Source organism: Macrotis lagotis, chromosome 5, assembly GCF_037893015.1.
Source record: "Macrotis lagotis isolate mMagLag1 chromosome 5, bilby.v1.9.chrom.fasta, whole genome shotgun sequence".
NCBI classification, from domain to species: domain Eukaryota; kingdom Metazoa; phylum Chordata; class Mammalia; order Peramelemorphia; family Peramelidae; genus Macrotis; species Macrotis lagotis.
The window spans coordinates 79,711,223-79,735,788 of NC_133662.1; the positions used below are offsets into that span (position 1 = coordinate 79,711,223).

A 24,566-nucleotide genomic window follows, 5' to 3' on the forward strand; every position below is an offset into this window, starting at 1 on the left:
TTACAAAATATAAATATATATAAATATGTGTGTATGGATGAATATGCATATTTTAGACATTTATATATTTATAAATATATTATAATATAATTTGTACTATATAAAATATAAATATGTTCAATTATATATATTTTAAACATACAAATATTTTAAACATATAAGTATATTATAAATTATAATATACAAATATATTTATCATTAACATATATTATTAAATCATATTACATATTATTTTATACACTATTAAACATGTTTATGTTTTATAATTTATGATGTATTAATATATAATTCATAATATCTTTATAAATTATACTATATTCATATTCATATGAATTCATATTCATATTCATAAACTATACTATATTCATATTCATATACTATGTTCATATTATACTATATACTATATTTATATATTTATATTTTAAAATATATATGTATATATTTATAAGTATATAAAATATACACATTCACATACACAAGTATGTATAGATTTACATATATGACAAATGTGTACATATACGCATTCCATAATAATAATAATAAATTCCATAATAAATTCACTTGTACCCTTAAAGTATAAGATCAAAAAATATAAAAATGACTGCAATGCCACTGTCTTTTTTAAGCAATATACACATTCACCGGCCCAACAGCACACCCCGCAGTCCCGCTTCGTCCCCTTTGACCCCGGAACTCAAGCTTCCAGGCTGCCCCCTTCCTGCCTCTGGAGGCCCGGAGGCCGGCTTCAGCGCGGGAGCCCCTCCCCCGCAGGCCCCATTATTTTGCGCTTCCTTATTCCTGAACCTCTCTTCACCCAGGCGCCTTTCTTCACAGAACTGGCTTTTTTTTTGCCTTTGAATAACCCCAGCTAGCGCGGCGCCCGGACATAAAAGCCTTTTTTTTTTTTTTAAACCGGACGTGGGATTTGATGGATATCGGGGCTCGGGCCCACGGCCGCCCCGCCCCCGGCCGCCCCGCCCCGCCCCGCCCCGCCCCCGGTCTCCCCGCCCCGCCCCGCCGCCCCGCCCCGCCCCGGTCCATGGCCCCGCCCCCTCCGCTCCGCCCCCGGCCCATGGCCCCGCCCCAGCCCCGGCCCATGGCCCCGCCCCCCGCCCCGCGCTCCAAGCACTGCGGCCTCCGGCCGGCGGGCGGCGCTGGCGGCTCGGAGGCGCCGCCCCTGGCGGAAGGGCTCTTCCCCGTGCCGCTGGCGGCGGCGGCGGCGCCTGGACGAGAGGAGCCGGAGGAGCAGCGCCGGCCGCGGCAGAAGGTGAGCGCCGCGGCCCGGCTAGGCCGGAAGGAGGCCCCCGCCGCCCTCCCCTCCCCCCGTGGCCTTTCCCTGCGCCTCTTGCCCTCTCTCTTCTCCTTTCTCCTTTCCGCGCCCCTTCCCTTCTCATTTCTCCACCATAGACACCCCTTTCCTCCCCTCCCCTCCTCCTTCCTCTGCCCTTCTGCTTTTCTCCCCCTCCCCCACACTCCTTCAGCTCTCCTTCCTCTTCCTCATGTGCCTCCCCCTTTCTCCAGCCCCTCCTCTCTCCTCATGCTTCCCTTGATCATCTTCCCCTTTTTCCTTCCTCCTCTACCCATTTTCCACCCCCTTTAACATCCTCCTTCCCCTTCTCCTTCTTCCTTTTCTCCCTTCATCATCCTTTTCTACCCTACTAATTCCTTTTTTTCTTCTGTGTTCTCCTTCCACTGTCCTCCCCCGCCCCCCCATTCAGGGCCACCTGGGGCATCAGCAGCATTTTTGTTTTCATATCCCCCAGATCTGGTGTCCCTTGAGGTCTCCGTATCTCTGGTATCCACGATTATTAACATACATACACAGACACACACACCCTAACCCTAACCCCTCCCCATTATTCAGCCCCCTTTCCCCCTCATCTGATGTCCCTCCCCCCATCCCGCACACCAAACTTTAAGGACTCCAAACCTCCCCACCCTGAGACACGTCTTTCCTTCACATCCCAAATGCTGACACACTCCGCCTGCCACCCTCACACTGGAAATGCCCCACGAGCCCTGAAAAATATCCACATTTATGCTAAAGACTTCCTACACTGGAGCAAACCTAATGGAGTATGTCCATCAGTTTACTTACCCAATAATGACCTTGAGATGTATATGAGAGATTTTGGGAGCTGAGTGCATCTACCTCCCCCTCTTTAAGAACTTACCACAAAAGATGTGAATCTGTATACTTTTGTAACATTAAAACCCAGAAATTCTTTTCTTGCCACATTAATGAATTCCGTAGCTTATGTATCATTCTTTTCCCGTCTAACAATTCCTTCCATTAAGAATTGTTTCTTTTATAATGACAGCCCAATAATAAATGACACATTGTAAAATGGGGTATTGAAGCTATTAATTTTCCCTCAGTATATTTCCTATAGGTATCATTACTTTGCATAGATCCTTTCAAAAGGAGTATTATCATTTCTTCAGATGCAGTTAGGCAAAAGGAAGGTAGTTTTCCTTTTAATATTACAAAATATAAATACATCACCTAAAAGGGTTTTGAATGTGTTGAAAATTTCAGTTGGGGACACTGGTATGTGACAAGAACACAAAAATTGGGGTTTGAATCCCCGTTCTGCTACCTAGTCTTTATGACTGAGCAAAATAACTTGTGTAGGCCTCAGTCTTTTCATCGTAAAATGAGGAGGTTGGACAAAGTAACTTCTGAGGTCTCTTGCCTCTATAGTGATCTCTAAGATCCCTCCCAGCTCTAGATTTGTGATAATCCTTTGATACTTGACTGGACTTGTGATTTGATCTTATAGGGAGCTCTAGATGAACATTCCTTCCACCTGTGCAAATGTGCTGCCCTCTCTACTTGATGATCTAACAGAGTTGCCTTCAGGTTAAGTGCCTTGCCTAATGTTCCATAACTAGAAGATGATAGAAATATGATTTGAACCATATCTTTTTGACTCCATGGCCTACCATCTATCTACTTAACTACTCTTGAACTTTTAACAGATTGTAAACATATAAGCTAAGAACTGAACAGTTATTTATTTTTGTCTTAATTTTTAACCTCTAAGGCATTTTTTTTAAATGGACATTTTCTTAAAAAATGGTGAATAGCTGTACTTCAATAATCAAGAGAAAATAAAATTCTAAAATATTCTTACACTGTTATTGGAATTTCATTGCCACTATTTTTATTCTCATATTGATTTGTCTTTCATTAAGCCGCTTATATGCAGTACACATTTTTCTCTAAAAATACCACTTAGATTTTTTAGCATATTGATCTAATTTTTCTATACAATTTTACACTCCTGCCAGCTTTATGTCAAAATGAATTTTTTAATGTTGCCAGCAGGATATTCTGAACCAACCTCTATTTTAGTATACATTATAATGTGACTCTGAAAGGAAGGGAGAAATCCTAAGCTTTAACTATGAAGTTCCAGATATGACCAGCTCCAGTTTATTCACAGGTATATTATCCAAACCCCTTAGTATTTTTCTATATTCCTTTACTGACTTTTTTTGTAATTTTATTAGAGAGCAGATATGAAAGGAGAAAAAAACCTATGAAATATGCAGGCTGAGCAGCATTTTTTTCAGCAGAGCCCCAAGTAACTCAGAGAAAAGCAATCAATAAATGGTCACATCAAGTAAAAAAAAAATCAATTTAGTGGAGCTTTAGGGTTTTTTCAAAGAAAATATAAATTATTTCACTTACCTGCTTTTAAAATTATGTGCAGGGAATATATAACTCCATCAAATATTTCTTCAGGATTCCAGAAATATCTCAAATTCTCTGGTTTTAGTACTTCTTCCATCCACACATATTGCTACCACTCGTACAAGTCAGTTTTCATGAGTTGCAGTGCCCCCAAACTTTCATATCCTAGCCAACCTTCTGCAGATATGTGGCCAAGTACTTATGCTAGTCTGCAGCATATCTGCAAGTATATCATTACAAATACAGCAAATATATTATTGTTAGTTAAGGAAAGAAAGAAAACACTGTAGAAGTGGAGAGAGAGAAGGAAAAGGAAAGAGAATGGAGGGAAATAGAGGAATAGGGGAAAATTGAGAATAAAATACTACTTCTAACCATTAGTCCTTGAAGTTCTTGTTCCTTCCTTAGCTCTTTAGAAAGGTCCTTCCCATTCCTAAAGGAAAATGTCTGCTTTTTAATTTTACATTAAGAATTTATAATTTTTTTTCCTGTGAAATTTTGAAAACCTCAAGATAACTTGTAGACAAAAAGAATGTTGGACTAAACATGAAAGGCCTGATACTCCAGACTTGGCTTTGTCACTGACTCAGAACAAATCATTTCAGTCTCTCACCTTTCTCAACTCACACTCAATGATTTTTAAGAAGTCTTTAGGGCTGATTAAAGTTTTAAAAATGTACTCAACATCCTAGGAATATGTATAATCACTGTCACTTAAAAGCATCTTATTACCTTTGAAAGATCATAACCACCTCTTCTATAGGTCAGCTTGAGGCTTTATTTGGAACTAGTATTTGTTCTGAGTCCCTTCCCCACCCACCCTGCTTCCTGAATCAGATCTGTTTAAATATATTTGGGTTCTGGTCAGCATATACATAATAAAAAACCAAATAAATGATTGATGTTTTTAAAGAACTCTCATGCTGTTGACAGTTCTTTTAACATAAAACAAGTCTTTCCTCAGTGCCCACTATGGGCATCAATCAGTTAAGAACTTATGAAGCATCTACTCTGTGCCAAACACTATAGTAGCACTGAAGGCACAAGCACAAAGAATGAAGCAGTCTTTATCCTCATGACATTGACATTCAGTTGGAGAGTCAACAAGAACATATATGTGCATCTAGAAGGGCAGGAAAAACTCGTACAGCAGATGGTACTCGAACCATTTCTTCAAGAAGAGATGAGGAATGATTACATTAAAAGCATATCGGACAACCATTGCAAGGGTTTTAGGACAGCAGATGGCATGCTAAGTATGTGGAACAAAGAGAAGGCCAATTAGACTGAATCATAATGTATGGAAAAGGGAATAATGTATACTACAGCTGGAAAGATAAGTTAGGACCAGGGCTTTAAAGGAAGGGCTTTAAAAAATAAACAAGGAGGAGTTTTTATGTTTTGTCCTAGAGGCAATAGGGAGCCATGGAGTTTAATATGTGGGGGAGTGACATGATCAGATCTATGTTTAGGGAATATCTCTTTGGCAACTGAGTGGATGAAGAGTTGTCATGGCCTAAAAATTCATTACCTTATAACCAAGCATCAGTATTGTTACTTAGCACTCTAGGAACTTGGGCCTGTCTTTATATAGTCCATCACTGAGCCTTTGCTTGAAGAATCTCCACTTGGCACAACCTGTCAGAGCTTGTACTTTTTGTTGAAGTCTTTGAGAATACATTAAGGATGCCCACATTAAGGTATAGGGGTAAGATTTTAATGAACCTAAATTTAGAAATAGTGTTTTGTTTTATTGCTTTGAGTCTCTTTCCCTCAATTCAAATTTATTTGGTAATTTATTTTTGAGGATGATTTGAATGTGTAAAATCTTAACAATTTTTAAAAAATACTCTATCTCTAAGATTGCTTCTTTTTTATTTTGTAAGTCTAAATATTTTAAGGATGAATGGGTAGTTAAAGATTCTTTGTTGTCTCATGACTATTAGCTTCTTGTCCTTTAGGGTCTAACTATGTTAAAACATTTTCAGTGAAGTTGACATAGTCAAATAAGTAATTAATTGTTCTGTATTAGATTTCATTGTTTTGGAGAAGGCAAAATTAGATAAATTTAATATTAATAATAGATCATTGCTTTCATATTAAATCTCTTTAAATGTGTGTTGGTATTTCAGTCATTTGTTAGTGAACAATAACTGACTTTTTCCTAATCTAATCTCTGCCCAAATCTCTCAACTGAAGTTGAGAATTTGTAAAAGAAATAAAGCTAGCACAGAGGCAGATGTGTTTCTAAGTAATACTGCTAGAAAAAGGAGGAAATTCAGTTAGGTACGAATTTTAAAAATTATAAATTTACTCAGGATTTTGTGACATCTTTGATAGGAAGTGTGTTATAGTAATCTTGATAAGTATTTTATATGTATAATATCAAAATCCAGGTTATTCTTGAATTAAGTTATAAACTCTAAAACAAGATATTTTTGAGAGGAAAAATATATAAGGCACATTAAAAAACAATACAAAAAATTACCTTATTGAAAAGCACTGAGTTATTTGAGAGAAGCTTTTTTTTTTAACAAGGAGTTTAATTTATTCAACAAACTTTAAGTTCCATTCTAGTGTCAATGAAACAGAGGTAAAAAATTAAGATAGTCCTGTCCCTACCCTCTTTCTGACAGTGGAGGAAATGGACTTCAAGAAATGGGGCTTAAAGATTGGATCTATGGCGGGGGGGAGGGGTTCTTTTGGGGGAGTATAGAATTCAACAGTCTTTGACTCAGGGAAGTAAGAAAACCTTAAATATTAATTCAAAGTATGCACAAATGGTTGCAAGCTACAAAGTTCACAGTTCCCTATTAAATCCACAAATTACTACACTAGTTCACAAATAATGCCCTGTGGAGAAGAAACTAAATAGTGAATTTCTTAGAGGATTAACAGAAGTTGAGGTTAAGAAGGGCTAAAGTGCTTAAAAAGAAAAAAGGGAAAGAAAGGCTTAGATCAACATAGATCTAGTTGCATGGAACTGGGACCATATTGGTCCAGCAGTATGACCTCATGGGTCCAGCGTAGAGCAAAAAGGTGAGAGAGCCCAGCCTGAAGTCAGAGAAAGAGAGCTCCGCCTAACATGGATGGGACCAGGTTGGTGCTTTGGAGAGTGGTTTAGCAACTGAATTCAGGTATTCTCCAAGGCATATACCACAAGGGCTTGTCCCAAAGAGTGGCTAAGACAATCCTCACTGTACATGAGTGGCATTCTATCATGTGTTATTCCATCTCCTGCCCCAAAGGGCATGATCAAAAAGTCATGGAGAACAGCTCTGTCCAGAGTTCCCCTGCTACAATTCTACATAAATAAGTTGCCACAGAGAACTGGAAAAATTGAGAATAGCAGATGTGTAGCTAGTTTGCCATTGGGGAACTGAGAAAAGAAATAAATAATATGGGGTCACCTTTACTTTCTTCATCTCTACTCTTAAGATAGCTGCAGTAATTCATCACCTTTCTTCCCTCAATCTCCTTCTCAGTCTACTCTTTTATTTCTTAACATTGAATTGTTCAGAGCAACCTTGTAATCTAAGCTGAAGAGAAAGTATAAAGTCTTTGAAGACTTGTCCAGATCTGTTCCCAACATCCCTTCCTAAGAGGCTTTTTAAGTCTGAGGATTCAGGGAAGGAAATGATCATTGATAGATGATTACTCAGTGAGATCTCTTAAATGTCTTGCAGTCAATTGTTTGAGAAGTAGAGACTAGAAAGGGCTCTGCCTTCTATTCCTAGCAATACAAGTAGCAAGGGCTTCTGGAATAAATTTCTATAATCTATAGAAAGTTGTTACTTCTACCTGGGAAACTCTGAAATTTAAGTTCTGTCTTTGCAACAGAAGTATGGTCTTAGACAGACTTCAGAATTGGTCTTTATAATAGATTCAAGAAGAAAAAGTCTTTTTTCGTATCACTGCAATTTGTACCAGAAAATCCTAAACACGTAACAAGATCATAAGATTTAGAACTGGACCTTAAATATCATCTAGTTCAATTATCAATGTAAAATCATTGTTTTACATCAAAGTTATGATTTCCCAATAACTTATCACAATGAATTTTTTCTGGGGTTGAATTGATCCTTCTTTCTTGAATTTTCATGAAAATTACATTAACAATTATAATAGCTAACATTTATCTAGTTAAGTTTTTTCAAATGCTTTATATACTTATCTAAGGATAAGCCTTTTTGTTTTGTCATTTTAATGTGAATAATGTAATAATAATCATTTGTTACAGACACAATATGAAGCAGTTATTTTACTAACCTGTATATATTTGGGTTTTTTTTTAATAAATATGTCCAGAGTTTTCCCTCCTTTTTAAGGGACTGAGAGTCCTGGCTTCTAGTCTTGGTTCTTCCATTAACTTACATTGTGACTATGAACAAATTATGTCTCCTCTTTGGGCCTTGGTTTGCTTATCTGTAAAATGAAAGGTCATCTCTTTAAGATTCTCTTCTATTTCTACCATTCTAAGACTCTTCTTATGAACTATAAAATTATTTTCATCCAAATGATTGCTTCATACTGATTTTTTTTCTTTCCCTCATTCAGTCTAATTGTTAGCACAAAGAGACCATGCTACATGTCTTAGGTGTGCAGTGGTATCTGACACTGTCACTTAAGCCACAAAGTATGCATACACATTCTATCCACACTGCAACCATGACTAAGCAAGGAAAGATGAGACACCACCAGTTTCCACTGGAGGAGAAAATGAAAGTGGTAGAAGCAGTAGTCTCTGGATGAAAGAAAAGAGATGTAGGAAGGAATTTGGGATCACTCCATCTACTTTGTCTACTTTTATGAAGGACAGAGCCAAAATTGAAGAGAAATTAAGGAAGGGGATACTGGGACTCAAATGAAAGTGAATGAGAAGTGCACTTTATGGTGACATTGGCTCAGCAGTGTTTGCAGGACATATGCAATAAGGAATGGCCCATCTGTGGTCCACAGGTTTGGCAGAAGACCCTGGACTTCCCCAGCCTTTTTGGTTGTGATGAATTTCAAGCAAGTGTGGGCCGGCTGAACAGATTTCCTGCACAGTATGGAACTGTATAAAATAGTCTGTATGAAGAGAATACTCCTGGGGAGAAGATAAATAACTTGCTTGCAGGAAGAATTAAAAAGCTAATTGCTGACTATAGTCTTGATGTTTTTAATTGATGAAACAGGTATGCTGTATCAGTTACTGCCTCATCATATTCTCTCAGCCAAAGGTAAGATTTGTAAAGGGGGCAAGCAAATATTGACAGCTCTTTTCTGTTGCAGTGCATCAGAAACAGAAAAGATGAAACTTCTCATCATTGGCAAGTCACCTAAGCCACATTGCTTTAGGAATGTCCATTTGCTCCCTTGTGATTACCGAGCCAATAGAAATGCTCAAATGACATAGGATTTATTTGATGAGTGACTGATAAAGGTTGATGGGAGGATGAAAGGAGCAAAGCGCAATATCTTCATGTTAATTGAAAAATACTCTACTCACAGCACAGTTCCATACTTAGAATATGTCCGAGTTGAATTTCTGCTAATGAACCATAAAACCATCTTGCAGCCTTTGGATCAGTATATGAAATGCATTGTGAAAGCTCACTATAGAAGCCATTTACTGAAACAACTTTTTCTCAATCTACATGACCAGGTCAAATTTGAGAAAATTAATATGAAACAAGCCAGTGACATGATCACTGAAGCCTGTGGTCTGTGGTAAAATAGTAGTAAAATACTGTCAGAAAGCTGGAATGATCTCAAAGGAGTCACTTAATGTGGACCTGGAAGAAGATAACAAGTGACATGTAGTGTTTGAAAAAATATGGTATTCAATAGGCACTGCCACTGGTGTCCCAGACAGATTTGGTTTTGAAGATTTTGTTGCTGCAGATAACAATTTGTTTTTTCAAGAGACAGAGGACACAGAAATTTTCAAAAACATGCTTACCAATGTAAAAATGGAATCCCTAAGCAAGGATGAGCATGATGGGGCTGAAGAAATGGAACAACCACTCATGACTCTTTCAGAAGCTATAGCAAGTGTTGAAAGCCTAAGATGTTTAACTCTTTTTTTTTTGCAAGGCAAATGGGGTTAAGTGGCTTGCCCAAGGCCATACAGCTAGGTAATTATTAAGTGTCTGAGGCCAGATTTGAACTCAGGGACTCCTGACTCCAGGGCCGGTGCTCTATCCACTGTACCACCTTGCCACCCCAAGATGTTTTCTTCTGGAATAGATGTTGCTGATGAGGTGTTTGCACAATTAAGTGGCATAGATGAGTATTTAGTAACCAGTTCAACACTAGCAATTAAAAAAAATGTGGATGAATTTGTTTTCCATTAAGTAAAGTAATTATTGCTCAGGAAGTCTGTAAGAACAGAAGATTTTGTGAATAAATTTGTTGTGACTTAATTAGGAATATCTGTCAGAATGTGAGAATGAATCATTAAGTCTTATTTCATAAATTTTACTGAACAATGAAATGAAATTTCAGTCTAAAAAAAATCAAAATACCCCTAGAAGTCTTCAATATTTGTAAAGGGTAAAAGGGTTTTTTTGGTCATTACTTGGAAGAATGGTAATTCAGTCTTGACCTAGTATAAGAGGGAAAAACAAAGCTTTACAAAAGATTCCCAATGAAGTAAAGAGATTAAGACATATAGGTATATGCATTCAATATAGAGGTGGGAGAAACTTGAAAGACATGTATGAGCAGAAAGAGAGTGTGATAGTAAACATGCCAATGAGAAAAGAATGAAAGGAACTTGGAAGTCAAATTGAAGGTAAACATAGCTCTCATTTAGAAAGCACAGTAGGAATAGCTCCTGGGGAGAAGATTGGTGAGAGAAGAGAAGCAGTAAACCCTGCAACGAGGGAAGCACAATGAATATAGTTTGGTACTAGTGAGCATGAGAATAGGTGTAAAAGAAAAACATACTTTTCTCAAGGAATGTGATTATGGGAATTGGTATGAGTGGAAGAAGATATTGGGAGAATGGCACTTAATACACTAATCAGTATAGACCTGTCACTTAATACACTAATCAGTATAGACCTGTAGCATGTCTAAGGTGTAAAAAGATTAAATCCAATTCAATTTATTAAGCCCTGGCTTTATACCAGTGTAGAGTTATTTGCCTTCTCCAGATTTTTGATGATACCTAATAAAAATAATTAAACATCATTTTAACAATATATAGCATTGTATGTGAGTTAAGAATAATTGAAACTAAGCTTATATCAGAATAGAGAAAAGCAAAAATATAATGAAATGATTTCAAAGAACAAGTTAAATAAGAAAATGGTTATGAAGAAAAAATATCTTTTATTTTGTCTTTAGGTGATAAATCATCTTTAATCAAGATGTCTTCAGCACCTGAACCTCCAACCTTTAAAAATGAACCACTCAAAGAGAAAGACTTTCGAATCCCAGGGTTCAGGGGGACCCGCACAACCACCTTATTTCGAGCTGTGAATCCAGAGCTTTTCATTAAACCTGTAAGAAGTATATCCGAAAGCAATTAAAAATATATAATATTGCATATTTATATATATATATATTATATACATGTATTTATTCTGACTTAACTTTGGGAAGTAGAACTTGTGCTTTTCTTTGTCATTTACTTTCTCATTAAAGTTTAATGTTGAGTTAGGCATTGTGAGTATGAATGATAGATTCCAGTATATGAAAGAAAGATCTTTAACTTTTATTATGCTAAAATGAACTAAATATATTTATAATTCTTGGAGAACTTAAGATAAATTTTTCCCCCCTTCCATTTCTATTATTTTAAAATATTTGTTGTGGCTTTAGAAATAAGGGGCAAAAAGATAACTTGTTAATCCTTTAGTAATTTAAGTTCATGACTGTCTTTTACTAAGAATGCTCTCATCCTATAAATAATAGCCTAAGTTTCTAGGCTATTTCCTGAAGTTTATAATTTAATAGCAATAAGTAGAGTGTTCACCAATTAAACTGGGTCCATTTGGAAAAATTACCTTGTGTTGCTTGTATTACTTGCCCTATATAGATTTAAAAGTAATTTATGGCATTGCCATTTTTTTCCCCTATCCCTTCTCCTCCAATGGCTTAGGCATACTTATTGCAGTAGTAATAAGACTCTAACATCAGAGGACTAGGTCCATCAGGTGGAATGAATTTAATTATATTTCATTTCATCATAAGGAAAAAGTTTCTGGCAGTAAGAGCTGTTTTAAAAAAAAATGGAATACTTTGGTGAGCACTGAGCTTCCTGTTGATGGAGACCTTCAGGTGGGTGTTGGATGACCATGTCAGGAATGAGGAGAAGACTTCACTACTTCAAATTAGATTAGAAGATCTATTAAATAATTTCCAACTCTACTATTCTGTGATTCTTAAAATATTTTCATGCTTGAATTTTAGATCACAATTATAAAAATAGTAATTCCAGATATATAATTCTTTAAGATGTGCCAAAAACTTTGCATGTTATCTTCTTTGATCATCACCATTTTGTTAGATAGGTACTATTTTACCCATTTTAAAAATGAGGAAACTGAGACTGAGAGGTTAAATGATAAGTATCTAAGGTAGGATTGAAACTCAAACCTTTACCAGCTGTATAGAAATTTACAGTTTATTAAGTTTGTGAATTCCCTCACTACACACTGAAAAGTAGGTTATTCCAGTATTCTCATTTTCTTGAAAAGGAAATGGAAGTTCAGAGAGCCCCATAGTCACATAACAATTAATTGGTTGTTCTAACTGCTAATTCAGTTCCTTATAACTAGAAAAAAGAAGCCAGTGATTTGATGAAAGTGATTTAAAAACAGAAATAAATTAAAATCTACTAATTAAGAGCTTAACATTAACCTAGGAAAAATAATAATTAGCATTTTGGTTATTCAATCTCTAGTATAAAATATTTAGAAGTCACTTAAGTTTACATCTTATAATCCAGTTCTTAAATCTAGATAATATGTAAGATGATTTTGAACTAATGTCCCAATGTGTGAAAAAATGCTAAAAATAATAATAAGCAGTAACAAATTTAGGCCCTTGAGAGTTGACTTTTAACATCTTTCGAAGAGAAATCACTTTAGGAAAATGTTTATTTTTCATTCTGTTAATGAAATTTGAAATTTAAATAATAAATTCAAAGTATAGCAAATTTGGGTGCAAGATATAAGGAGTATAAATTACCTTCTAACAGTGTTAATGCACTGACATAACATGAGGTGTTCCCTGCCCCCAGTATAAAAATGCTAAAGTGATTTGGGAACCAAGGAACCATACATAGTACAGTATATGGACCAAGAAGAAGCTTTGGCATCTTATGCAACTTTCTAATCTCCAGAATTTGTAGGACTCTGAGATCCATTGCCATATCTCTCAATGTTTCCTTTGTTTCCCCAGCTGTAAATGAAGTTACACCAATAATTTACTATTTGAAATACAACCAATATCTTTGAAGCATTTGCTATGTGTGTGGCACTGTGTTCATTGCTAGATATTATGAGAATTTTTAAGCTGTGTACAATGAAATCTTCATATAAAAAGCTAAGTTAAAAATCCCCACTCCGCATAAATGACTGTAGTCCCATAGTTATTTTTTAAATTTATTTTTTATTCTCATTTTGTACAAATTTTTTTACATTAATAAAATATTCTTGTTTACAAGTAAACAAAATACCCCTCCCCCCCATGAATATAGATAGACTTGCTTGGGCGAAAAAAGTAACAGGGAGAGAAAAAAATTAAAATTATAAAAAAATAATAGTAATAATTGTAGGTATGGCCAGGTGGCACAATGGACAAAGCACCAGCCCTGGAGCCACAAGCACCCAAGTCCATATCTAGCCTCATAAATCCAACAATCACCCAGCCATGTGATATGCAAGCCACCCGATCCCCACTGCCCTGCAAAAACCAAAAAGAAGGGGAAAAAAAAAGACCCAAAATATGATAAAATAGTAATAACAGTAGGGGTGGCTGGGTGGCAGACATCATTTGCCCTTGAGCCAGGAGCACCTGGGTCCAAATCCAGCCCCAGACACCCAAAGATCACCCTGCCTATGTGGCCCCAGGCAGGCCACCCAGCCCCACTTGCCCTGCACCCTCCCCCAAATAATAATAATAAAAAATGTGCTTCAGTCTTTGTTCCAACACCAACAACTCTGTCACAGGTGGATCATATTCTTTATGATAAGTCCATCACAAAAGTTACTTCCATATTTTTCCAACGTTGCCATTGCTAATCGCAACTCCCTCCTTTCTTATTTGTCTACTACCATGCACTATATTTTCTCTCTCCTTTCACTCTGACTCTCCTGTAGGATCGCTGAGTGGTGCAGCAGACAGATCCCTGGTCCTGGGGCCAAGAAGCCCTGAGCCCCCATACCACCCCTTAGGCCCAGAATTCACCTGGCCCTATGGTCCTGGGCAGGCCTTCCAATCCCAGCCCCTTGCAAGAAGTAAAAAAAATAAAATGTGTTATATCTGACCACTCTCCCCCCATGGTCCATCCTCTCCTCCTTTATTCACATCCCCACCCCTTCCCCCTGCCCCCCCTCCTTCTTACTCCAGATGCCTATACCCCATTGAGTATATTTGCTATTTCCTCTCCTAGCCATCTCTGATGAGAGCAAAGGTTTCCTCATTCCCCCTTGCCTCCCCCCTTCCATATCATTGCAATAGCTCATTGTAATAAAAAAAATCTTATTATGTGAAATATCTTGGACTATTCCCCCTCTCCTTTTTCTTTCTCCCGTTCCAGTTCTCTTTTTTCTATTGACTCTGTTTTTACACCATATTTTATCTTCAAATTCAGCTTTTTCCTGTGCTTCAACTATAAAAGCTCCCTCTAACTGCTCTATTAACTGAGAAGGTTCATATGAATATTATCAGTATCATTTTTCTATACATGCAGTTCATCCTCATTAAGTCCCTCATATTTCCCTCCTCTCCTCCAATCTCCATGCTTCACCTGAGTCCTGTATCTGAAGATCAAACCTTCTGTTCAGCTCTGGCCATTCCAAAAGGAACATTTGAAATTCCCCTGGTTCATTGAAAGTCCATTTTTTTCCCTGGAAGAGGACGTTCAGCCTTGCTGGGTAGTTCATTCTTGGCTGCATTCTAAGCTCTTTTGCCTTCCAGTATATTGTATTCCAAGCCCTACAAGCTTCCAATGTAGTTGCTGCTAAGTCCTGTGTGATCCTGACTGCAGCTCCACGATATTTGAATTGTGTCCTTCTGGATGCTTGTAATATTTTCTCTTTGACTTGGGAGTTCTGGAACTTGGCTATAATATTCCTAGGGGTTGGTTTTTTGGGATCTCTTTCTCGGGGGGGGGGGGGGTCGGTGGATTCTCTCCATTTCTATTTTGCCCTCTGCTTCTAGAATATCAGGGCAATTTTCCTGTCATAATTCTTTGAAAATGATGTCAAGGCTCTTTTCCTGATCATGACTTTCAGGTATTCCAATAATTTTTAAATTATCTTTCCTGAGTCTGTTTTCCATATCAGTTGTTTTTTCAATGAGATATTTCACATTTTCTTCTAATTTTTCATTTTTTTTTTGGTTTTGAAGTATTGATTCCTGATTTCTGATAAATTCATCAGTCTCCCAGAATTCTATTCTTTGTCTGAAGGATTTGTTCTCCTCGGAGAGTTTCCTTATCTCTTTTTCCATCTGGCCAATTTTGCTTTTTAAAGCATTCTTCTCCTCAATAACTTTTTGAACTGTTTTATCCATTTGACCTAAACTGGTTTTTAGCATGCTATTTTCTTCAGCATTTTTTTGGTTTTCCTTGACTAAGCTGCTGACTTCATTTTCATGTTTTTCCTGCATCTCTCTCATTTCTTTTCCTAGTTTTTCTTCCAACTCCCTCATTTGATTTTCAAAGTCTTTTTTGAGCTCTGTCATAGCCTGAGCCTAATTTCTGTTTTTCTTGGAGTCTTTAGATGCAGGAGCTTGTGCTTCCTCATCTTCAGACTAAGTATTTTGATCCTTCTTGGGCTCATTTGCAAAGTATTTCTCAATAGTCTTCCTCTTATTTCTCTGCTTGCTCATTTTCCCAGCCTGGGCCTGGTTTTGGGGTGCTTCCTGAGCTTTTGGGACACTCCCACAAGGGTCTCAGTGTATGAGGCTCTGTCCTCCCTCCTGATCTGTGAATGACCATAAGCGCCCCCCTCTGCCACGGGGCCGAGGTGGGGGGGTGGCCCTGTTGTTCTTGGGGGGGCATAGACTGGGATCAGGATATGAATGTGGTCAGAGCCCCAGAGTCCTGTTCCAGGGGCAGAGGACAGAGCTCAGCAGTCTCTCTTCACTCCCCTCCCTCAGCTCAATTAGCTCATGCCCTAGGGGCTCCTGCTTACTGGCTCCTCCTGCTTCAGTTTCCGGGTCTGGGCTGCTGAAAGCAGTTATTTTTGCATGTCATATCCTTTATTAGACCAGAAACTGCATGGAAGCAGAGACCACTGGATAGTGGTTTCATTGACATAGCAAACTCCTAATGAAGACGTTTCCTCAACTTAAAGAAGCACCTGCTTGGCCAATTAGAGAGGAAGTCACTTGTCCAGGATCACACAATTAGTGTTCCTCGCTGTAAGCCCAGCTCTTTATGCACTGCTGTACATATTTGATACCAAACAAATGGTTGTCAAATTGAAGGCATCGTGCAAGGACAACCAACTCCCAGTTTTTCTTTTTAAATATTTTTCATTATTTAAGGCAATGAGTTTAAGCGACTGGTCATACAGCTATGCAATTAAGTGTCTGAAGTTGAATTTGAACTCAGGTCCTCCTGACTCCAGAACTGGTGCTCTATCCACTGTACCACCTAGCTGCATTTTTCTTATTAAAGGGGAAGAGCTGGAGATAGTGATATCCCCAGACATTCATTGTAATCACAACTGGTCACTTCTTTTGTCTCTTACTACCATCAAACCCTATGAATTTGAGTTCTGCCTCACAGAATTTCAGAGCTGGAAAAGAACTGTAGGGATCCTGTAGTTCAATCTTCTCATTTTACCTAGGAAGAAACTATAAATAAACCCAGGGAGGCTTCTCAAGGTTTCTTGTATAAGTCCAGGAACAGGGTCTGGGACTGAGGTCTACTTATCCATTCTATATCATATCTCTGTATTTCTTTCTGCTTAGTGCTAGTGAATATGTTCACTATAAGGAAAAGGTCCAAAGCCAGGCAACAAAAAATAAAACAACAGCAAGTATCCTGAGTAATCCACAAACTGAATGAGGCACCCCTAATAATTAAGTTGATGTTGAAAAATTATCAATGTTGATGATATTAACGATGCTATAATGATAAATCTAAACTTGATAAAAAATGATATATATGCCAAGAGTAATGGCACAAGATTGCCTGAAGCACTCAAAATTAATATGTTTAATGAGATTATACTTTTTTATCCTTTGACAGAACAAACCTGTTATGATTTTTGGAATGATAACACTAACGCTTTGCGTGGCTTACATTGGTTACCTACATGCAACTCAAGAGAATAAAAAGGATCTCTATGAAGCTATTGACAGTGATGGAGCCAGATATATGAGAAGAAAAACATCTAAATGGGATTAGTAGTGCTGATTACTACAGACAGAGCTACATTAAGGGTTCTGAGATCTTCATATGAAGTATAAATATTGTACCAGGTATCATGTCTTATCCTGCATTATGTTCATATAGAAAGAACATATTTGGCATCCAGATTTCTGTATTACATTTTGTTTTTTTATAGCTGCACACATACATAAAAAGGTTGTATTTTTTTCCTCCTATCAAATTTTATAAGAAAATTTTTATAAGAATGTCTTCATTTCCATTGTACTGTGTAAAAAGGTAAAGGAAAGATGGTTACCTTTGGTTAATATTCTCAATAAATCAGGAAGAACTTTTAGCAACAGTTGTTTCAGTTTGCTATGTGAAAAATAATTCATTTTCTATAAAATAAGAGGATTTGCATTGCTTAAGAACAAATTGGGAAAAATGGTATACAGGTGGAATTTAGGGTATGAACAACCAAATCTCAAAACTGTTTTTAAAAAAATCACCAACATGTTCAGGTAGGTCTGGGTCTTTCTTCACTGAAACTGACTATGTTACCAGTTTTGAAGATGTTGCAATGAGCAAAGGTGAGCCAGAGCTTCTTCCGCATAGAGAATCAACTAATCACCACCAAAAAAAAGCAGACAGGTCTCCCAAAATACATTTATTATAGATAACTAAATGGCACACTGGATAGAGTGTGGGAAAACCCAAATTTAAATCCAACTACAGACATTTCCTAGCTATGCAACACTAGACAAGTCATTTAGCTGATAAAGTGAGGATAGTAATAGTACGTACCTCCCAGGATTGTTGTGAGGATAAAATGAGATCATATTTGTACAGCCCTCTATAAATTTGAGAGTACTATTTAAATGTTCGTTTTTATTATTATCATTCCAGTTGTAGTTTCATTAATTCACCAGTGTGAAATACCAGCTACTGAAAGTTACCTTTCAAATTGTATATCCTCCCCTCACTGGAACCCCCTTCCTCTTTTTTGTTGAAAATATTCTGGGGGGAAGAATGCTGTTGAAAGTGGGATAGCAAGGTGATGGAGTAGATACAACACTAGTCCTGGAGTCTGGAGGATCTGAATTCAGATTTGGCCTCAGATACTTGATACTAGCTGTATGACTTTGGGCAAGTCACTTAACCCTAATTGTCTAGTATCCAGGTCCATCTCCAGTCATCTTGATTCCTATTTGGCTACTGGACCTAGAAGACTCTGGAGGAGAAAGGGAGGCTGGTGACTTAGCATAACTGTCCCTCACTCAAATCCAATACACCTGCTTGTCATGGCATCACTTCCCAGATGTCAAGGTCTTCTTCCAGAATGAAGGACAAACAACAACTGCTAAAAGTTACTCTGCCTAGGTTGGGGTGAGGTGAGAATCATCCAAAGACAATGAAGCATATTGTTTCAGGAATGAGTCTGTAGGGGATTAGGGATTTAAAAAAGTTCCCTAGGTAGGTTTTTGCTTTCTAGACATTCAGCTAGCAGTAAATCACTCATTATCAATCTATGAACACTTATTTAAATACCTGCCATGAGCCTAGTACTTTGTTTAATGCTGAAGATATAAAAAGAGTCCAAGACAGTTCTTGCCTTCAAAGAGCTCAGAATCTAATGGAAATATATACAAACTATAACTAGGATGGTTAACAGAGGGAAGACACTGGAATTAAAGAGATTGAGATAAGCTTCCTATAGGTGATAGCATTTTAGCTGGAACTTAAAGCCAGAGAAACCAGTGGGAAGGAAGACATGGAGGGTCTTGTTGATGGAAACCCATAAAGACATTTTTAGTTTCTTCAAAACTAATTGTAAAGATACTCTGGTAATCATTTCATTATTTAGTCATTTCTCAGTTGTATCTGACTTCAGGACAGTATTTGAGATTTTCTTGTCAAAGATACTGGAGTGCTTTGCCATATCCTTCATTTCATTTTGATGAGAAAACTGAAGCAAAAAATGTTAAGGGATTTGGCCAGCAAATAAGAGTCTGAGACCAGATTTGAACTCAGGAAACTGAGCCTGGCACTCTATCTACTGAACCATCTAGCCATCCCTCCTAAAATTAGAGTAAGCAAAAGAATAATCAATCCAAAATGTTGGGGTTTCCATAGAAAAAGGTACAATATTAACAAACTTTTAATATTAGGTAAGAAAACTTACACTGTTTGCAAAGTGATATTTGTCATAAAGCAGTTGTCCCAGAACAAACATCAAGAATTCTTATATTAATTTTTAAAATCAGAAGTATTGATGAGAACAAGTTGTTTTTCCTTTTGTTTATGTTTACTTAAGCACTCCATACCCAAAGTTTTTTTTTTCTATTGGGTCCTAAAATATTTCATGTCCTTATATGCCAAACCATATCATTTAGAGTTAAGATTTAAGAAGACTTAGAAAAACTTATTCTTTCTAAGGCCCAGCCTGTGTCATCCATCGTTCTCAAATGCTAACAAACCCTACTTTTTAAAAGTGTCTAGATATAGTTATGGTAAATGCTATATGTATTTATGCAGTCATAAAGTTTTCAGAAAGTGAGGACCTTGCTAATTGGGCCTATGATCTAGCAATTTTAACTCAAAAGCAAATTACTACCGCAATGGGGCAGCTAGGTGGCGCAGTGGATAAAGCACCGGCCCTGCAGTCAGGAGTACCTGGGTTCAAATTTGGTCTCAGACACTTAATAATTACCTAGCTGTGTGGCCTTGGGCAAGCCACTTAACCCCATTTGCCTTGCAAAAAAAATTACCACCTCAAAAGGGGGTCAATGAAAATGAAGAGGAGAATAGTATAGAAGGAAAGGATGAGAAGCTAGTAGATGTAGAGTGGAGCCTTGACTCTAGCAATACCTCAAGTCTGAGCTAGTCTTCCTAAATGTTAGATTTTTAGGAAGACTTCTAGCTACAGACCATAAGACAATTTTCACAGGTATGTGATAATGTTTGTCCTTCATTTTCTTCTCTCTTTTTTTTTAAGGTTTTTGCAAGGCAGTGCTGTTAAGTAGCTTGCCCAAGGCCACACAGCTAAGTAACTATTAAGTGTCTGAGGTCGGATTTGAACTCAGGTACTCCTGACTCCAGGGCCGGTGCTCTATCCACTACGCCACCTAGCTGCCCCTGTCCTTCATTTTCCAAAAAGACCATGGCATCAGGGAGGTGAAGCCATGACAAGCACATGAATTGGGTTTGAGTGAGGGGGACTGTGCTAAGTCACCAGCCTCATTTCCTCCTCCAAAGCCATCTGGGTCCATTGACCAGATACAAATTAGGATAACTGGAAATGGTCCTGGATGAGAGGCAGTCAGGGTTAAGTGACTTGCCCAAGGTCACTCAGCTAGAAAGTGTCAGGGATCTGAGATCAGTCTTCTTGATTCCAGAACTGGTGTTTTATTCTCTGTTCCACCTAGAAAAGAAATTGGTGCATGTGTTGTCACTTTGTGACTTCCCTTAAGGGACTTAACTCTCTGAGCTTCAGTTTCTTCACCTGCACAATTATGGATAACTGAAACTTATACTACATAGCTCATAAATAAATAATAAAAAGAAATTATATAAATGAAATGCCTTGAAATCACAAAACTATTATTCTCAGATCCTAAATGTTACTTATATAAGAGCCTTCACTCCATCTCCTGATTCCAGACTTTTTTCCAACTGCCCCTCACGATTTGAATTATCTTTGTCTTTGTTTCTGCCCTTCTTGATTCCTCAGCTTCCTTCAAGTACCAACCAAAGTTACCCCCTTGTGTAGGAAGCCTTTCTGGGGCCCTCTTAATGCTCGTATCTTTCTCTTTTGGTTTTCTCTAGTTCATCCTGGGTTTTTCTTGCTTGCCTATGGCTATAGTATGAGCTCTTTGAGAATAGCAATTGTTCTTTGTCAGCACAGGTATAGGAAATCAGAACTGCTTACTAAACTCTTGTTGATAACACTGGCCATTAAGAGAATAAAAACCAAGAAAGTATTTTACAAAAACATCTTCCTCTGATACTGATACTGTAGTTAAAGTCTCCCCACACCTTTCCCAAGCCCCTCAGTGGCCAGGTTTATCCTTTCTGTTGTTTGTGTAGAGTTGTTTGCATGATGTCTCCCCTTTTATATTGTGAGCCCCCCCGAAATGGGCTGGCTGTTTTTTGTCTTGATTTTTATCAAGAGCTCCCAGCTCAGGGTCTGGCACATGGGGACACTCAATAAGTATTTACTGAATGAATATAGTTTAGCTCTATAATTCAATATATCTGATAGCATAGACCAAAGTGGTTCAAAAATCCTTTACATTTAAAACTATTGCCCTATTGTGCTTTTTGACAAATGTCCACTGGTGCCATAGAATGAATGATAGGTTCAGTATTTTACAGTTTGTAGTTTAATTGTTGCTCTGCTATCTATTAGATTCAGTTCTATACCATTAAATTTTTAGTTGTTGAGAAAAAAGATAGTTATATGGCAAACTGAAGCAGAGTACATACAGAAAGGAAGGCCAGAGGGCTGTAGATTTAATTCTCCAGCATCAACTTCAAACATTTATTGTATCTGATACCATTCTGGGTTCTGAGGTGATATAGAAAACAAATAATTTAAGTTGTTTACCTTCAACTGGGGGGAAGGAGAGGATACAACCCAGTGAATAGGATGTAGTTTTCCACATGCCAGAGGAAGTGCTGCAGAAGAAGCTTTTTATAAGAGATGACTTCTGACACTTGAGGCTTCTAAGAGAGAAGAGAAAAAGAAATACCTGGGGCTAGCATAAGTGTGGAAGCAGAAAATAGAATACTGTGCATCAATTAGAACATATTTATAAGTAAAGTTACAAGAAAGTAGATAGTTGTGCATATCCAGCAATAACACCTACCCCAACTTAATGTCTCAAAAACCCCAATATTGTCCCAAATTTAATATTTGTATTTTATAGCAAAGTTTAAGTTTTTGGTTGCTTCAGTTTGATGACTTATATGTTTTGAGTATTAATAAACGTTTACCTTAAATAAAAAAATTAATTCCTTGGGGTTGGGAATAGGGAGAGCTCCTCACAAATAATGTTTCTAGGTTAAGTTTAAATTTTAAGAGGTGATATTTCTAACAATAATGTATTCTATAATAATGATTACAGTTGTAGACCAAAGAACAGTCTTCATGTGTGTAGAATATACAAAAGGAATTGGTTTTGTCAGTTATCCATCCCAGTTGCCATAGTAATATTAGTCAACCAGAGGTCCAAGGAGGTTCCCATGTAAAGTGTGAAAAGAATACTCTTTGGACTTGGTATCTGGAGTCTTAGTTCAAATTCCTGCTGGGCCACTTAATAGTTCAGTGACCTTGGATTGTTGAATTATTGACTATTAGAAATGGGAAGACTTTGAATACTATCTGCGAAATCAAACCTCTAGTGCCCAGGTTTTCCTTATCTGTGACAAGAGAGAATTGGGGTTTGTCTCTCAAGGTCCCCTCTATATCTAACATTTCTGAAAAGGGTCTATTCATTTCTTCCAGAGCCCAAAGGATAACTGAGTTGGAAAAACCTGAGAGTATCTACTATAACATTAAAATTGAAAAAGACTTTTGAAGATTCTCCTGTCTTCTAGTTTTTGGCCTGGGACCTGTGAACTTTTGTTTGTTTTTAAACTGTTATGACTTTATTTCAATATTAGTTCCTTTTACAATCCTATTTATTTAATTTTATTCATTTAAAAACATTCTGTTAAAGGAGGTCTATGATGTAAAAAAGGTTAAGAACTTTGCTCTAGTCCTATACTCTCATCCTAAAGATGAAAAATTCAGGATATGCCTTAAATTATTAATCAATAAAAACCCAAATATAAGAAATGGTGAAAATTGGTATTTAGTAGTTCAGAAAAGAAAGAACATGGAGGGATGAAGAAAGGTTTCCTTAAACCAGATGAAAAGAAAAAGAGGGAGAGAAGAGGAGAAACGGAGAGAAGGAAAGAGAAAAAGAACTGTCAAATGGTCAGGTCACTTTTATATCAAATATTTGGTACTTTGAAAATGTGTGTGTGTGTGTGTGTGTGTGTGTGTGTGTGTGTGTGTGTGACTATATATAAATATATATATAGAGAGAGAGAGAAATGTGAATATATATTCATATACACATATGTCTGTGATTACAATAACAAATTCATTAATTATATGGCCTTAGGAAATCGACCTGATTATTTGGGGAACTGACTTCATTTTCCAAAGAGCAAATTTATTTCCCAAAGAGCAATAAAGTTATCAAGCCTTTCATTCATAAATAATCTAATGCACTTCCTGCAGCACAGACCTCTGGGAAATCAATTATTCAAATACCTTAAAACAAAGCATCTGGAAACTGTGAAATACTCCATAGTAATCTCTTTTGTCATTTCCAGACACTTTTGTGAGCAAAGCTTGACCCTGGCAACAGTTACTAAGTGAGTTGATAATTTGTAGCTTCAAATCAACTTTGTGTAAAACCACTTTCTTAGATCTACTGAGTAAACCTTTCAGTTAAACCCTTCAGTTTTTCCTAAAGATTTTATAGATTCTCCTTAATTCATGAAGGTGAATGATGTAAACTTCAAGTCATCCTCCAGACTTCACCTTGAAACAATAAACCATCTGTAGTCCTATGAAAAGATCATTATTCCTAAAAATCCCTATAGCTGCTTTTCTTAATCTTAGAATGACAGTTTTAGCCATTCTACATTGTGAATGCGGCCTTAAATTCAACCATGATTCGGAATCCAGATCTCCAAAACTTTGTTTGCTGTGCGGTATGTAATAAAATAATACCAACACCACCTACTGATGAAGCTTTAGAACAGATGCTTGAATACAAACCATTTAAGACAAGGTTTTTTTCTCATAAGGATATACTAGGTAAGTGAGTTTATGATGTCTTCTAGTTGCACTAGTTTCGTAGTGGCAGATCTAAGCCTTCCTGACACCTCATTGTCTCTCTGATCTAATATTTGTTGATTAAAGTTACATGATCATTCACTTGTTTGCCTTCCAACCATTGTTTTAGTCCAGAGTTATGACTGTCAGTGTCAAGTTCCCAGGATAGAAATTCTAGTGCTGGGGGGCGCAGCCAAGATGGCAACAAGAAAGGATCATGTCTTAGGCACTCTCTCATAAAACTCATAAACTAAGGACTCTAAATTTTTGAGAGACAGAACCCACAGAGGGACCCAATGAGGAAGTTCTCCTACTCAAGGTAACCTGGAAAAAAGCAGAAAGGCTCTGCTCCCCGGGGTTGGAGGGGCGGCCCGCCAGAGGGGTGGCCCGCCAGAACAAAAGAACTTCAGCCTCCTGGGTGCTGGGAGCTG

At 37.3% G+C, this 24,566-nt stretch overlaps 2 protein-coding genes across 2 annotated transcripts in view; both read left to right on the plus strand.

Moving 5' to 3' along the window:
* Nucleotides 1-1,165: 1,165 nt before the first annotated feature.
* SMIM8 (small integral membrane protein 8) lies at nt 1,166-17,602 on the plus strand. The gene is made up of 3 exons (XM_074187120.1): nt 1,166-1,267; nt 11,036-11,193; nt 17,121-17,602. Exons 2-3 carry the CDS (start codon nt 11,059-11,061, stop codon nt 17,277-17,279), a joined length of 294 nt encoding a protein of 97 aa, XP_074043221.1. The 5' UTR covers nt 1,166-1,267; nt 11,036-11,058; the 3' UTR covers nt 17,280-17,602.
* Nucleotides 17,603-20,394: 2,792 nt separating this feature from the next.
* The window catches only part of C5H6orf163 (chromosome 5 C6orf163 homolog), a 36,101-nt gene continuing 31,929 nt past the window's right edge, over nt 20,395-24,566 (plus strand). The window contains exon 1 of the mRNA XM_074187121.1: nt 20,395-24,117. Within this exon, the coding sequence (XP_074043222.1) occupies nt 23,970-24,117 (148 nt within the window). The 5' untranslated portion in view covers nt 20,395-23,969. The remainder of the gene's footprint in view (nt 24,118-24,566) is intronic.